Below are 16,450 nucleotides of genomic sequence, written 5' to 3'. Positions count from 1 at the left end.
TATATGATGTAGATTTGGATAAACTTATTTTTTGATATTCTTCTTCCTATAGTCGATTGGAATACTTCCCCGCTTGAATTCCATAATCATTTTAAGATGAATCCTGAAACAAAACAAAACAAAACAAATGATTAGATTTTAATTTCTTTTCACAAAAACCATCAACCTTACCTGCAATGTTAGTCCGCCGCGGTGGGAGTTTTCTTTTAATGTTCGTCTGGCACGTCCGGAATTTTCCTGGGCTTCTGAAATAAAATGAATTATTAAATTCTGGGAGTATCTATACAATTAAATATTTTTTTCAAGATTTCAACTTTCCACAACCTCATGCCAACCATCATGCCGAATTCATCACTTTTAATGTAACGCTACTAAAAATACCCTTTTTGAAGGGAATCGAGCTTTTCTAAATAAGGGGTAATATTGATCCGATAAAATGACCCGTTATTTGACAGATCATGGGGGTTCTCAATAACGGGTCATTTTTACGCCTTTAAGGGGTAGCCAAAAGTTAGCGTGCGAGTAAAGTGACAGAGGTTCATTCTAGGTGAGCGACCGAATGAACACATCTGTCAAAATGGAAGAAATTGTTATGTTTTGATTAGTTTTTGCTCGCGATTCGAATTTTCCGTCCTGATTTTTGAAGTTGTTAGTGAAAATTCCGGTGCGTGAAAGACCACAAACGGGTTATATGGTGACAGCAAGGAACATAAAGAAAAAACGCGCATTTTTGTGCCCTCAAGAGGAAAAACCTGAATCCGGAACCTGCGGAAAAAAACGCACAATTGACGGCTGCTGCTGCTTTAATCAACCAGTGCACAAAAGGCTAATTAAAGTAAATAAAATGACTTTATTTAATAAAGCATTGAACCAAATGAAAGAAGCGAATTCAATTGATTTGTATATGACGGGTTATTTTGCTTTATAACCTCCCAGGAAATTCATTGTTTAAATTTTCTGACTTGTCCCTTATTGATACCGGTAAACCTCACCTGTATCCTTCACTTGAATTCCACATTCCGTCAAAATATTTAATATTTCGAGGAAAAATCCTAATGATAATAGTGAAAATAAACGGACTAATTACTAATATTTTATTTTCAAAGTGTTCGTGTTTTCACGTTTTTACATTTTGCAAAAAAAAAATCAATAAATAAAAAAACTTACATATTTAAAACTATCATTCTTTATCATTTAATTAACTATTTAAAGCCTTACATTCCCGTGTACATAAATGTTCTGTTAATTTTTTTTTTCGACACCACCTAAAAAGGTACCGACAATCCTCATCGATCGCCGAATTAGTTTAGCGAATCTAGATTTGTTCGTGATAATTGTTTTTAAAATGGTCATACTTTAATGTTGTTGAACTTTTAGAGCCAAATTATTCCCTGTTTCATAAATTTTTCATTGAATTTCTATCTCGTCGCCACCTGAAAAGGTACCGACAATTGTCACCTAAAATTGTCACCCGAATGCGACGATTCTCACCCACGGTGACTACGAGAATAGGGTAAGAACTCACAAAGTTCATCCAAAGTGACGTTCCTCACCTAAACCGACTGCTGGAATAAAGTGACTTGGGTGACTCTACTATCGTCACGTCACTCGAGGCGCAGAATAAGGGCCAAGGTACCGACAATTGTCACCTAAAATCGTCACCCGAATGCGACGATTCTCACCCACGGTGACTACGAGAATAGGGTAAGAACTCACAAAGTTCATCCGAAGTGACGTTCCTCACCTAAACCGACTGCTGGAATAGAGTGACATGGGTGACTCTACTATCGTCACGTCACTCGAGGCGCAGAATAAGGGCCAGTGGTACCATCAGTGACTTTAGTAGGAGCTTTCGTCAGTAGGTAGTGCTGAAACGCGAGTCCTTGATGAGGTTTATTTAGAAGGCTGACAATGATTTGTATTTTTACTATATATGCTGCCACTGTCATCACTGACATTTCGGCTATTTTTATCATTTTTGTCATTGTTTCATTGTTATCATTTTTGTCGTCTTACCATTTTTGTTTTTTTTTGTTATTTTTAGCAGTTATGTATTTTTTCTTGTAATTTTTACTTCATTTGTCTTTTACCTTTTTCCAATTGATTTTTGTCATTTGCATTTTTTGTAATAAGTATTTGTTTTGTAACTTTCTTTGATATTTTTTTAGATTTTTTGACATTCTTACGATTTTTGTAATACTAATCAACTATTTTTTTCCCTTTTTTGTTTATGTCTTTTGTTGTCGTTATTTTTTTTTTGTTATTTTTTCTTTTTTTCCTGCCATTTTTCTTGTTTTTGTTATTTTTTTTTTTTGGTAGGATTTAAAAATTTTGTACTACTTTTAATTTGATTATTTTGGAATTTTTCCTGGTTTTTTCAAATTTTTCATCGTAATTATTTCAATCAGTTGTCATTTTTTTTGTTATACTTCTTTTAAGTTTTGCCATTCCTATTTTTGAATTTTGTAGTTTTTATTTAAATTAACGTCATGTCATATTTTTCTACTTTTTCTTTCTATGTCATTTTCGTAAGCTTTTAAGATATTAATATATTTTATAATTTACTCTTTTTTCTTTTAGATTATTTTTTAAGTGTTGTTTTTATGTTATTTCTGTCATTCTTGTCAATTTTATTTTATTTTTCTGAACCATAATTTTTTTTCTTTTTGAAATTTCTTTAAAACTTTTATGTTATGTAAAAATTTAAAATTCATCTTCAAACAGTTAATCGTAACTGAAAGACTACGTTTAAGTTAATATATTAGGTACAAATTACAAATTCAAATTTTTAGATTGCAATTGATGCAAAAAACATTCCAAAGTTTTAGCAGCACTGGCAAATTCACCACACTTGTATTCAAGACTTGCAGCCTTGACTGATTGTGTCCTTGATTCTTGTGTGCAAGCAATCTACAAACAGGCGTTTAATGTTTGAACACAATTCGGTATCGAATTTTGAATACGGCGAATGCGCCAACTGTAAACAAATCCAGATTATCACATAAATGCGTTAAACTCTTTATTTTACATCCGAAAATATGATCTCCTTTTCATTTTTCTTATTTTTGTGAAGTTAAATTTAATTTTTTAAATAAGGCGAATAGCTTTTTTTATGAGTGTGTAATCCCACAGTTCATTCGCCCATTTCCCATCAAAATTTCGTCGCGAACAAAAGGGCCAATAGTTATTTCGAGATGGAAAAAGGGCACTGAAGTTTTTGAAATTTGTTTTCCCAGGACGAGGAGAAGCACAAATCAGCATTTATAAGATCGTTGAATGTGCTAATGTGTTAATGTGATCATTTGGACCCGCTTTCAAGCCGAAATTTGCTGGAATATTGCTTCTTTAATGAGTGATCCAAAAGGCGAACAGTCATTCTGCAATTCAAAAGGGCGCTCCAATTTGGCGAATGAACAAAATGAGAGCATCAGTCTGTGGTAAAAGGGCCCACAGTTATATTTATTAATTTTTTGAAGTAATTAGTACGGTAAAGCTATATTGATCGATCGGGTGATGAAATTAAATCAATTTGAAAGCATTTTAGCGACTTATTTAGGAAAATGATTGTACGCAGCTAAATAGGAAATTGATTTTGTATTCTGAAACTTGGAATGCGTTTTTCTCAAAACAAAGGTCTTGGCGCATTCGCCGTTTTCAAAATTCGATACCGAATTCATATTTTTAACTTTTGAACAGGTTTAAAGATAATATTCCGAATAATAGTAAGACATTTGAATTACAAATAAGGTTACTCCTTCGATTGTAGTGTATTGATTTAGAAGTTTTCAGATTCCTGAAATAACTTTTAGCGATTTTTGATCTTATTTTTTTTTAACAATCTTGGTAAATCCCATGAAAATTAAGTTTGTTACACTTAATCAGTATTGAATGAACCATTCCCATTTTTTTTCATATTCGAAGGTACGGCTGTGATAACAAATAATGCAACCATTCGATTGATATCCTAATATTCTATTTAGGATTATTCAACAGATAGTTTTACTTCGAGTAAACACTTTCGGTAGGGCAGAATCGATAGCATGAATGTAGGAAGACACTAAGAGAACTCACCTCGGTCAACCGTCATCCTCGTTCAAGCCCTCGTCTTCCTTCGCTGCCACCGGTGCAATGGTTGAATTGTAATGTTCCCCCAGCCGGTACATGTGCCGATGATAGGTCAATATCAACTTCCTACTCGGTTGCATATTCTCTCCGTGGATAACAGAACTCCCACTTGCTTGGATGATTTCGATCGGGCACTTCAGGCTGCTGGACAGGGCCTTAATCTCGATCTCCCCTCCCCAGGTTTTGGTGTTCCGCACCTGATGACAGTATTTGCGAAATTCCTCATCGTTCAGAATATCGCCAGTGTCCGGATTGGTCATGTAGAAGATGATGCTGTCCTTATTGTCCTCGATATAGTCCGCGGCCAGCTGGCGGAGGTCGGCAGTGTCGTGTTCGAAAATTCCTAAAAGTAAATAAAGTTTAATTTTTTTTTATAAAATAAATGAAATATGTTTTCTACCTTACCTATTCGTGAGAGCTGGTGTTTAATGGCGTTATAGAGGCAGTCGCCATCGGCCGGCACCGGGAAGCTAACCAACCCACGCTTGGAAAGAAGCTCGGTGAATTTTCTATCCTCCAAAATCCGGGGCGAATCTTTTTGCAACGCTTCCTCGGCCTTGATTTGTGCCTGCCGTTCCTTATCCTCCTGGGATTTTTTCTCCCTCCTTCTTTGGGCTTTCGAAATTCTAACAGTTTTGCCCCCGGATTCATCATCTCCGGAACCATCGCCACCTTCATTGTTTACATCCACAATCGGTGCTGGTGGATCGGTACTGATGCGCATCGCATTAAACCGGTTCAGCTCCTCGGCATGCCGGCTTTCCAGATCCGCTTCGAGCCGGGCGATTTCGTCCTGCTGTTCTTTCTTTTTCTTTTTGTCCACTTTGGCTTTCTTGAGGGATTGGATTTTGGCTTGCAGTTCTTTCTTCTCTTTCCGGTGGCGCGCTAGCAAGGACTCTTCGTTTTTGTCGGCAGTTTCCGGATCCTGTGGGTGGTGAGTTTCTTCGTTGTCGCTCATGGTGATTGAGACTATTAGATAGCAAAAAAGCACTTGAATTTACAATTTAAATCACTGAATACCGATGCCTATCCATACCTTATTGATTATTTGGATGAATCCAATCCAAATCCGTTCGATATACTTTCAAAAACGCTGAAAATTATAAGATCATTGGTAGAAAAAATCGGTTTTAAAAGTTGTTGTTTTGATTTTTTTGACAAATTAGCCGTGGTGAATTTCTACACGCTCAATTGGAAAAACTCGTAATGATTTAAAAACAATTAATTTTACATGGCAGTGCGAAGGTATTCGTCAACTTATCATTTTCGCCACTTTTGTAATTTTTGTTATTGTTATATTTTTTATCATTTAAGGTACATCGGGGTAAGTGCAAACTCGGAGCAAGTGCAAACATTCAACTTTTCTCTGTTACAAAAAATAATAAAAAAAATGAAATCCGTTTGCACTTGCTTCAGTATACCTTCTATCATTTGTGTCATTTTCGTTAAATTTGTCATTTTGGTTGTTTTTGAAATTTTTTACATGTTTGACATTTTTTTAAATTTTTATCATTTTTGTAATTTTTGTCATTTTTACAATGTTGTTTTTTTTGTCATTTTATCATTTTTTTGTTGTTTTAATCAGTTATGTGATTTTTGTAGATTTTTTGCTATATTTGTCTTCTTGAACATTTTTGCCTTTTTCGATTTAACTTTTGTCATTTTGCAATTATTGGAATATTTGTTTTGTCACATTTGTTCTTCGTATGATTATTTTTTGGAATTTTTGACATTATTGTAATTTTTATCATAAAAATCATTCTTGTTGTGTTTGTAATTTTTATCGTTTCTGTCATATTTACTATTCTTTTTTCATTTTTATCATTTCTTGCCATTTTATTGTTTTTGTCATTTTTATATGTTTTTTCAATTTTAGTTAAGTATTTTATTAATTGATTTTTTTTAAATTTTGTTATTTTTATAATTATTTCATGTTCTAAAAGTTTTGTATTTCTTTTAATATTTATTATTTCTGCTTTTTTATGTTAGAATCTTTTGATTCTAGTTTTTATTGGTTTTTAAAACTTTATATAGTTTAAGTATTTTTTGTAACTTTAACTTGTAATTTTGTAATTTTTGTTGTTCTATTATTGTGTAATTGTATTATTCTTTTTTCCTTTTTACCATTTCTTGTATTTTTTTTTGTTTTTGTCATTTTTATTCCTTTTTTTCAATTTTAGTAAAGTATTTAATTTTTTTTTATTTTTTTTAAATTTTTATAATTATTTCAAATTTTAATAGTTTTGTATTTCTTTAAATATTTATTATTTCTGCATTTTTATGTTAGGATCTTTTGATATTTATGAGTTTTTCATTGTTTTTTTTTTAAATTTATATGTTTAAGTAGTTTTTTTCCTTTTTTTTGTAACATTTACAGTTACTGTAATTTTGTAATTTTTGTTGTTCTATTACTGTGTAATGGTATTTGCAATTATTGTAATTTGATTGCAATTTCTCTTGTCATTCTTTTTAGTTTTGTCATTTTTCTTGATTTAGTAGTTTTTATTTAAATGTTGTTTGAATTATCGTCATTTTGGTAATCTTTGATACATTTGTAATTTTTGTGATTGTATTTTCGGTAATTTTCTTTCTTCGTTTTCGTAAGTTTTCAGATATTAATCTATTTTATATTAATTAACTCCTTTTTTCATTTTAATTATTTTTGTAATTTTTTTCATTCTTTTATCTGTTATGATTTTGAATATTGTCATTCTTATCTTTTTGTTAAGAAATTATGTTGAACGTTTTCTGAGCTGTACTTTTTAATTTTAATTTTGGAATTTCGGTATGTTCATAGACATCCAAAAGGCAAAAAAAAGATGTTTAAAAACAACAAAAGATTAGATCTGTCTCGATTATCTTATTTTCACTCAAAAGTGCTTTACTAAAAAATCTCGTTATCTTATAATCAAACAAACTTCAAAAACTCCTCTCTAAGTACTTATTAGAGGTCAAATTTGAACTAACAAAAACCGGTGTTATTTCCAAAGAAATACTATTCGATCAATTGAATCGACTCGCTGCCTTAATCATCCGATGGCACCTTTCGACTTTTGGTTTGAATGTTGAGCAGCGACTTTCCATTGGTTGCCATTCCGTTGCCATTGAGGGCCCCTGGCGAAATATCCAACTTGGAACTGGCCGAAGGTTCTGTCAGCGCTCCGGACTCGATCGAATTGCCGGACCCATCGGACGAACTCTTCCTGTGTCGAACCGGTTTCGTATTCCCGGAACATTTCATCACGAAGCGCAGCTCAGCCCGCAGCTCCTCGCGGAAGGGGACCTGTTTGGATAAAGAGGGAGAATCTATTAGATTTTTTTTAGAGTTAAAGGGAGATGCGGGGCGATGGATTCTGCAAAAGAATCTTAATTGAAGCGAGAAGCTTTACTTACCGTGTTTCTAACCCCCTTAAAACTTACGAGTCAACTGTTAGAAGGTTAGTGACACACTATCGTTTTGAAAAAAAGTTTGTTAGCCAGTTACGGGGTTTGAGGAAACAAGAAAGACAGTTACCGGTGTTCGGAGGTTAGAGTTTACCTTATGCTGACGTGCTCTACGGGCGATTTCACAAAGCAGATCGCAACATCCGATGACCACGGCAATGGTGCAGCCCACGCACAAGACGAAGAATACACCACCGACGTTCTCCATGTCCAGTTCTTCGGCACCGTCGTCGCTTGAGCTTTGCTGTAAAGGGATCGCAAGGGTTAGGTCTCAACAGGGTTAGTAAATTTCGGAGGAGTTGTGGAGGCTTTTCTATAATTAATATTATTTAAACAAGGGAGTGAACGATGTGTTACCAACTGGGGCGTTAAGACATTTTTTCCAATTTAGGTAGATCTACAGAGGAGTGACTACACTGTTATTTATAACAGAGGGGTGAAAACACGAATCCTACGTTGGAACTTCCGATTGAAAGAGTTCGAGAGTTAAGGTTTTTGTTTTATTGTGACTTTTTGGGTTTGTGGTCGGCAAAAATTGACAAGCTACAGCGATCAACGCTTCTATTCTAACAATCTTAAGAAAAACCATGAAACATATCGGGCACAACCCCGAAACAACTGAAGGTGGGGGGATAGTCAATCGAACCTTCAATTCGCGGGATCGACTATGGACATCGCAGATCATCTCGCAACAGCTAATAAACATTGCTACAACACAACCGACAATCAGCAATACGAACACGCCTCCGACGTTGGCAACTTCCAGAGCAAGGGCACCGCTTTCCTCAACAGCACCCTATCGGGAGAGTGAGGGCAGATGTTACAGAAACTTCTCCAGAATTACTGTTGATTTAACTTTAAGACTGGAACTAGATCATCTACCGTTGGTTTTGCTGAAGCCGACAACTTACCGTACAAGCTCCTCCACCTCGCTTTTCGTTCCACCATTTACGCTTTAACGAAGTGAGGACACCTTGTTCTTGGAGTCGTAGCACAGCTTCACTCAGCGCACTTCTGTACGGGGAATCTAGAAGAGAGTATCCATTTTACAAGGGTCAACTGTAAGGTACATTGGGATCTCACTCTTTCGCATAGCAATCCCGTAACCCTTATCGTCCAGCAGCCCTCCAACCTGCGTCACGGTACAGTCCCGATCGATAATGTATTCGATCGAGGTAGACTCCATCAGGAAGGCGTAGTTCTCCGTTTTAACCCGGTTCAAACCTTCCGGATTGGACGAGGTCAGGAAGTCCGGATTCGCCATCATAACCTCGTACATCTTCTGGTACGTTTTGTACTCGGCATCCTTGAAGAAATTGATGGTACTACCATCGCGCTTAGCTCCGTACTTGATCACACCGCTGGCCGCGGCCAGATCCTCGGCATTGTTGATCGGCGAATGGACCTGCTCGACGGTCAAGAAGGCAGCCAAGTTAGCCGTGTAGGAAGAAACCATGATCAGCGTGAAGAACCACCAAATTGAAGCGACGGCACGCGTTGAAGCAGCCCTACGGAGAAAACTTTAGTGTAAAAACAAGTATTGGACCAGTTTGAACTTACTTGGGAGCAATTTCGGAACCCTGCTGCAACAAAGCACCTATCGTGAACCACATGGAATTGCTGAAACTGAACTGATTCTCCAGTTCTTCCGGTTCTTCAATACACGGGTAGGGGTTATCCCATTCCTTAGGCGAAAGTCGACCCAGAATAAAGAGGGACATCGAGACCATCATGTAGGCACCACCCAGATACAACCAAACCTGCTTCGAGAACGGGGACATGAAGGAAAACAGCGATGGAGGTTCCTTCGTCGGTTTGCGGAACAGGATCGAGATACCTGTTAAATGATTTAGGTTTAGGCAGAAGCATTTTTTTCAGTACAGGAATACAGCACTTACCCAAATTCATGAACGGCATCGTGAAATCGACGGCACTCTCGCGATCGGAGGTGATGGTCAAATCGGTAATGGCCAGATCGGCACGCCATTCGAGCAGTTCCTGCACCATACCGTTCCACTTGCCGGTTTCTCGGTTCAACGAACCGTACACGCCGTCCTCCTGCAGGACGAAAGTGTAGTTAAAGCCAAGCATGAGGGACAGCTCGTGTATCAGATCGATGCCGAAGCCTTCGAAGCGATCGTTTCCCGTAAGGCGTGTTGGGGCTTCCTTCAGAAACCCGTAAGGAGGGGACTGAAATTAGGGTAAAGCTTTTTAACCTTTCAAATGGGGAAATTGCATGGCGTAGAACTCACGATAGCCGTCAGAACGATGAAAGTTCGGTTCTGAAGAGTTCCGTCATCAGGCGAGAGTATGGTGTGCTCCTTCTTCCGAGTGAAGTTGAGTCCCTCGGTTGAGTTCCATACGCCAACCTTCTCCAGTCCTGCTGGTCCTAGTTCGACAATGTCCAGCAAAAAGTCCGATCGATGACCCTCGTGATCAAACTTCACAGTCCGGGTTAACCCGTGAACCGTAGATGTCTTCATGTAGTTGATGATGCTGTAGCCATTCTTCCAGGTAACGTCATCTTCGCACTTCAACGGGATCGGTTCCAATGGATGGGGTGGATCGATGCCAATCAGGTGTTTCAGGGCCTCTGCGAACAACAAGACAGCGTCGTACATCAACGCCGTTTCCACTCTCATCGTAGCCGGATTGAGTCCTTCTTTCAGTTCCAGCGTTTTGGCGATCTGCGAGGTGTTCAAGAACTCGGTCACCTGATGAATCTTCTCTTCCTCAGGATCCACAAGCCTAATCCCGGTTATGTTCGTTCCACTGTACTGATACGGTTCCAAATCGATCGTGTGCAGATCCATCGACGAAATAATGAACTGGTGATGATCGGTCATTAACCCAACCTGTTGAGCTTGTTTCAAAACCTCCGGCATGGTGTCGATCGAGCAAACCAAGATTATTCGTTTGTCCTCGGACATTTTCACCCGTCTCAAAACAGCCCTGTAATTCCCGTTTAGCTTCAGGTCCAACTGCCTCACAGTTACCGTGTACCCTTTAGGGTCGTACATCTTCAATAGCTCAGAAATTCCAGGCAACCACGGACCGGATTCATAAATAATGGTGAAGTCCTTCCAATCGAAGGCTACCACCAGATCTAGGAGTACTCGTCCGAGGATCGTCGGATACGGGTGGATGTTAAGGGTTGGGAGTTTGGTGTGAGCATCCCAGCGAGTTTCGATGTGCGGCATCTCCTTCTCGTCGCAGATGCTCTGCACGTGTAGAGCCGATTTCGGAGAGCTTGGCCCGAATATGGCTGCAACACCGGTCTGAAAAAAGCAAAAAATGTTGTTCAAGGACATTTAAATTCAAAAGTGTATAATCGAAATTTGCATTATTCAAATTTTGCAAAGTTACCAAAATTATCAATACCTTCAAAATTAACAATACTGTCAAGATTGTAAAATTGTCAAGATTGTGAAACCTATAAAACCTGTTAAATTGTCAAAATAATCGAAATTGTCAAAATTGTCAAAATTGTCAAAATTGTCAAAATTGTCAAAATTGTCAAAATTGTCAAAAATTGTCAAAATTGTCAAAATTGTCAAAATTGTCAAAATTGTCAAAATTGTCAAAATTGTCAAAATTGTCAAAATTGTCAAAATTGTCAAAATTGTCAAAATTGTCAAAATTGTCAAAATTGTCAAAATTGTCAAAATTGTCAAAATTGTCAAAATTGTCAAAATTGTCAAAATTGTCAAAATTGTCAAAATTGTCAAAATTGTCAAAATTGTCAAAATTGTCAAAATTGTCAAAATTGTCAAAATTGTCAAAATTGTCAAAATTGTCAAAATTTTCAAAATTGTCAAAATTGTCAAAATTGTCAAAATTGTCAAAATTGTCAAAATTGTCAAAATTGTCAAACATGTCAAAATTGTCAAAATTGTCAAAATTGTCAAAATTGTCAAAATTGTCAAAATTGTCAAAATTGTCAAAATTGTCAAAATTGTCAAAATTGTCAAAATTGTCAAAATTGTCAAAATTGTCAAAATTGTCAAAATTGTCAAAATTGTCAAAATTGTCAAAATTGTCAAAATTGTAAAAATTGTCAAAATTGTCAAAATTGTCAAAATTTTCGAAATTGTCAAAATTGTCAAAATTGTCAAAATTGTCAAAATTGTCAAAATTGTCAAAATTGTCAAAATTGTCAAAATTATCAAAATTATCAAAATTGTCAAAATTGTCAAAATTGTCAAAATTGTCAAAATTGTCAAAATTGTTAAAATTGTCAAAATTGTCAAAATTGTCAAAATTGTCAAAATTGTCAAAATTGTCAAAATTGTCAAAATTGTCAAAATTGTCAAAATTGTCAAAATTTTCAAAATTGTCAAATTTGTCAAAGTAGTCAAAATTGTCAAAGTAGTCAAAATTGTCAAAATTGTCAACATTGTCGAAAGGGTTTAATTGGTCAAAATTGTCACAATTGTCAAAATTATAAAATTTGTCAAATTGGTTTTATTGATCAAAGCTCGCTGATCGAAAAAAAAAACATTATTAAAATTGTCAAATATTTTCAAGTTCTTCAAGGTTGTTAAAATTTGACTGAATTAAAAACTCATTTAAAATTGAACTGAAAATTACCGCAGTCTGAGTCACTTTTCAAATCAATGACTGAACCTCTGAGCTCGATAAACTTATAAACGTAGATGAAGTGAACTGAACTGAGCAATATTCATGTAAGCACTCCACATCACTAGTCGTAAATCAATTATATTTATTGGCAATAAACCTTTTTGAACTTCGAGAGTAAATCTCTTCATATTTCGACATAAACATCGTCTCAATCCATCAGCAGAAGACGCCCAATAAAAACCGATTGATTGCCCCTTGCTCGTGTATCCCCAACCGGATAGAGAAAAATCAAATGGGAAAATGCATACAGCATTTTGTTTGTTTATTGGTTTTCTTTTGCATGAATCGATTCAGAAGATTAAAGAATTTCCTTTCACTCGAAAATGGAGATCATTTTCAGAGTTCCTGGAAAATCAAGTTGAATAAAAAATACACACTTTATGATTAGTTTCTATTCATGAAAATAATCTAAAACAAATATAAATGATTTTGAAAAGCTTGATAATCTATATGCATTGAACTCGCTGAGTAGCCATCGTTCATTTGTTCCGAAATTGATTTCGCATTTAAAAGTTCCCCCGAATAATGGCTCCCCCATCAAATACCGATTCGATGGAAAACGGATTGCCAAGCTGAGCAAAGCTAACTGACTAACCGACTGACTGACTGACTTTAACCGAGTGATGATCCATTAGGCAAATATGTACAAAACCATACTCTACAAAGTTAGACGAAGAGCAACGAGTTGCCGTTTGACTAAAATCGAACAGTTTGATGAATTGTTTACCCACTGGGGTGAAAATATGACTTCAATACAGCGCTGCACTCGAAAAATAGTTGCATCGTTCTACAATTAATGTGTCCTAAGTGGAGGGACGGCTTTGGGGAAGAGCTCAAAATCATTCCGGGAAACGAAGGAGGAAACGAAACTGCACAACACAGCGACCACCCGCCTTGGTTTAGCAAATAGACATATATTTTAGTCCTGGATCGTGGGGGGATGATGCTAGTAGTTCCCAGAATGAAAAATGAAAATCCACGCCAACATTTGTAAAGTTTGAACCTTAAAATAAAGAAAAATGTTGAAAAACGCCGTTTTGATAATCAATCATCGTTCCTTTGAATTTGGTTTCGAAGTTGTTTTGGGAACCACCTGAGATCAGCGGCTCCACTCGTGATATTTGCTTTCTAACATACGAAGCGCCCAAATACTCGGGCAAACGAAGCGTTCAGATATTTGCCCATATATTTCAGCCCTTTATCCATTCGTTTTTCATTTTAATATAACACACAGAGCGCGAATTAAATGCAACAAACATAAAGGGCGAACTATGCGCAACCGAGATTGTTTGTGTATGTTTTGTTTGTTTTTGTAAATAATTTGTTTGATTTTCGATATGTGTGTTATGGGATTTATATCGGACAGAGAGTTTCATCCCGAATGTATGCAATTGCTTACATTTTAGCTGAATTATGTCAATATTTTGTAGTCGAATTTCCTTAAAAATAAAAGAAATTTTTATTTAGGAATTTGAAAAAAAAAAAATGAAAAATAGAATTTAGAATCAGAATAGATCGAAGCGGTCCTGACGGCCTTTGTTATTCAAAAACACACAGGAACAGCTCAATTATTGTCTATGATTATTTCCACGATAACGTTGATTATCATCATCATTATCATCTTCATTAAAATCGACATGGATGCAATCATAAGTTTAACTACCTACCTCCACGGAAAATAAAACTACCGCAACATCCCCCGGAAGGAGTTTTTCGGTTTTAATTAAATTGAAAACTCCGAAAACAACAATCCATCCTCTTTCCACTTCGTTTTCGGGAAGCGGGAAGGAAGCTTTTGATTTACGTCCATCGTGACGATCCGAATAAATCCGGGAGTAAAACAGGACCCGAAAAAAAAGGCCACATGCATTTTCCATCAGCCGGGAAGATCAGCTTCGGAAGGACGCGCGCGTGCTAATTTATTCATGCTCCCGGTTTCATGCGCCCTATTCATTTGTCACCTCTTCTAGCGAATGACTCCACCTACCTTCCATTATCGTTCGTCATTCAGCCATTTTCGTCGGTTTTATTTGGTACTTGTGGGATGTTTAGATTCCTGCGAATTTTGGAGTCCTGCGAAACTGAAGGGGCGGGATGAAGTTTATAACCGTATATTTATGGCACTATGTTTGACGATGTGGGACGACGATGATGATGACAATATGCCTTCGATCGGGTGACCAAACAAGTTTTAAAGGACTTCGCTGTTTTGAAGCAGAGTTCAAATAACATAGGAAACAAAAAAGAGTCACCACCTCTGAAAGGTATTTCTGCACATAACAAGTCGATTCAAGCTACGTCCATCATTCTTCGGAACATACTGGTTTCTTTTTTAAACCGAAAGGTATTGTTATAAATCCCTAAGAAAGTTGCTGTTAATGATGTTCAGGTAATCGCCAACTACAGTATATGACCAGTGAAAGATACTGGACAGTGAGCGTCTCGGCAGGGGTTCCACAAGGATAGATACTTAGCCCGGTACTGTGAAACATCGTTTACGACGAACTGCTGAGACTGCGTCTCCCCACGGGAGTGAGACTTGCGGGATTCGCCGACGACGTAGTTCTCAACTGAAGAGGTCCAGCTACTCACCACAGTAGCGATTAAGAAGGTGGAAAGTTGGATGCGCCGAAGACCGAGATGGTGTTGATCACCAACCTGATTTCAGCACAATCAGGGACGATTGCAGCTGGGCCGTGCACAATGGAATCCAATGGAGGTGATTATCGACGACCGGCGGAGTTTTACAGCCCTCGTCGGTTACAGCTCGGCGATCCGCTGCAGCAGAAGGAGAGCGAGCATGACCTCGTCCATTTTGCGGTACGGAGCGGCAGCCTTGAGCAGGCAGTGTAATCTGCAGAAGCTCTGCAGCGGTTGATGAACCCTTGAGTTATCAGCGCATACCAAACGGTGTCCTCGGTAGCTGCTGATACACAGGCACATGCCCGATGTGCGAAAACATCTCAGGGAGACCTCAATGTCCAGCTGGTAGCACCAGTGGGACAGCTTCACATAACTTACACATGATTTTCACGTAAATTCCAAGTGGATGATCTAAATCCGTTTTATGCAATTGCCTCAAGCGTGTTGTTGTTAATTCTTATTAGAAAAGAGAATTGTCAGCCAGCTGTGTTGAAAATTTTTGTTTTTTGGTACGACTTCCCGGAACACGGAACACAGGACACCATATAGACAACAACGGACAAGGTAAAATTATGTTTTAATTAGATTGTTTATTTTTCATAACTGAATACTTTTCCATTTTTTTCAGCATTTCACAAACCGTCCTGCGTTGCTGGAACTGCGGGAATTGAGGTGTTTTATTGTGGTAAAAGTGAAGTGTAAGCGAAAAATATTGTGAAAATAAAATTTGTCCTAAATAAAATTTTGTTATATTTTCATTATAAACATAAACAAAAATACAAATTGACCTACATTTCACTCCGATTCTAAAAACACTCCTCGTAGCTTTCATAAGCACAGTGAGTTGAATTGACTAAAAATTCACGTAAATTGTAGGTAAGGCCCATGAAACACGAATTCTTATAGGGACGTGTTTACATATTGATATCGTAGGATCTACGTGAATCAATTGGATCAATCAATTGGATAAAAATTATATAGTTTTTCACGTAGCCACGACGTGCAGATTATTTTGGGTGTAACATCTTCAAGGACAGGTATTAGATCTTTAGAAGATTTCAGAATATCGTTGAACTACTGTCTACAATCGCTACCATATTTACAACAGTATTTAGATATTGTCGTCGTATGTGACCAGAGACCTATTCACCCTCTATCAAAGGTTCTGTGCTATCACAAATATGTTAACCGTTGATCTTCAAACGTCCACTAGACGATTGAGTTAACGAGTTCAATTTTAGGAAACTTTTTATCCAGTTGCTCCTCGCAGATTGTTCGATTTTCGATGAAGTTGGTCTGGAAAACCTAGTTTCAACAAATTTTGTTCATTTAGGGTATTCTATAAACTCTCAATGAAACCCGGAGCGCAGACGAGGAATGATGCCTAAGAAGCAGAACCTAGATGTTAAATAAATTGAACTTCGACAGAGCACTGGTAAGCCTGCAGATTAACATGGCGGGTGATTGATCGAATAGTAAAGTTATCCGACTCCATTTTGTCAATCGTTAAATATTTAATGATCATTACGTTGTTAAGGATCTTCGGGCCCATAGTTATTAGTTATTCCTGGTTTACCAAAATCTGTACAATTTCTTA

General features: G+C 36.9%; 2 protein-coding genes across 7 annotated transcripts in view; both read right to left on the bottom strand.

Annotated features, from left to right (window-relative positions):
• Positions 1-171: 171 nt before the first annotated feature.
• Positions 172-5,282, bottom strand: LOC129757489 (deubiquitinase OTUD6B). Of its 3 annotated transcripts, none has more exons than XM_055754756.1 (4): positions 5,162-5,282; positions 4,531-5,094; positions 4,072-4,468; positions 172-245 (listed from the first exon to the last, which is right to left on the bottom strand). In XM_055754756.1, the coding sequence occupies exons 2-3, from the start codon at positions 5,081-5,083 to the stop codon at positions 4,077-4,079; spliced, it is 945 nt and encodes a 314-aa protein (XP_055610731.1). In that variant the 5' UTR covers positions 5,084-5,094; positions 5,162-5,282; the 3' UTR covers positions 172-245; positions 4,072-4,076. The 3 variants fall into 3 exon arrangements, with proteins under 3 accessions (XP_055610731.1, XP_055610737.1, XP_055610723.1); XM_055754762.1 differs by having other exon boundaries at positions 225-242; XM_055754748.1 differs by lacking the exon at positions 172-245 and having other exon boundaries at positions 3,969-4,468.
• Positions 5,283-6,947: 1,665 nt separating this feature from the next.
• LOC129757473 (glutamate receptor ionotropic, kainate 2) overlaps positions 6,948-16,450 on the bottom strand; it is a 49,707-nt gene continuing 40,204 nt past the window's right edge. For 3 of the 4 annotated variants that reach the window (XM_055754725.1, XM_055754708.1, XM_055754733.1), the window contains exons 4-10: positions 9,822-10,847; positions 9,468-9,759; positions 9,130-9,406; positions 8,653-9,077; positions 8,481-8,596; positions 8,216-8,365; positions 6,948-7,408 (exon numbers count right to left, since the gene is read on the bottom strand). In XM_055754725.1, the coding sequence (XP_055610700.1) occupies positions 7,151-7,408; positions 8,216-8,365; positions 8,481-8,596; positions 8,653-9,077; positions 9,130-9,406; positions 9,468-9,759; positions 9,822-10,847 (2,544 nt within the window). In that variant the 3' untranslated portion in view covers positions 6,948-7,150. Of the gene's footprint in view, positions 7,409-7,663; positions 7,814-8,215; positions 8,366-8,480; positions 8,597-8,652; positions 9,078-9,129; positions 9,407-9,467; positions 9,760-9,821; positions 10,848-16,450 lie in introns of all 4 variants that reach the window. The other variant, XM_055754716.1, reaches the window with a different exon arrangement.

The sequence above is a fragment of the Uranotaenia lowii genome, chromosome 1, assembly GCF_029784155.1.
Source record: "Uranotaenia lowii strain MFRU-FL chromosome 1, ASM2978415v1, whole genome shotgun sequence".
Classification (NCBI taxonomy): domain Eukaryota; kingdom Metazoa; phylum Arthropoda; class Insecta; order Diptera; family Culicidae; genus Uranotaenia; species Uranotaenia lowii.
This window is presented reverse-complemented; position numbering and strand designations above follow the sequence as displayed.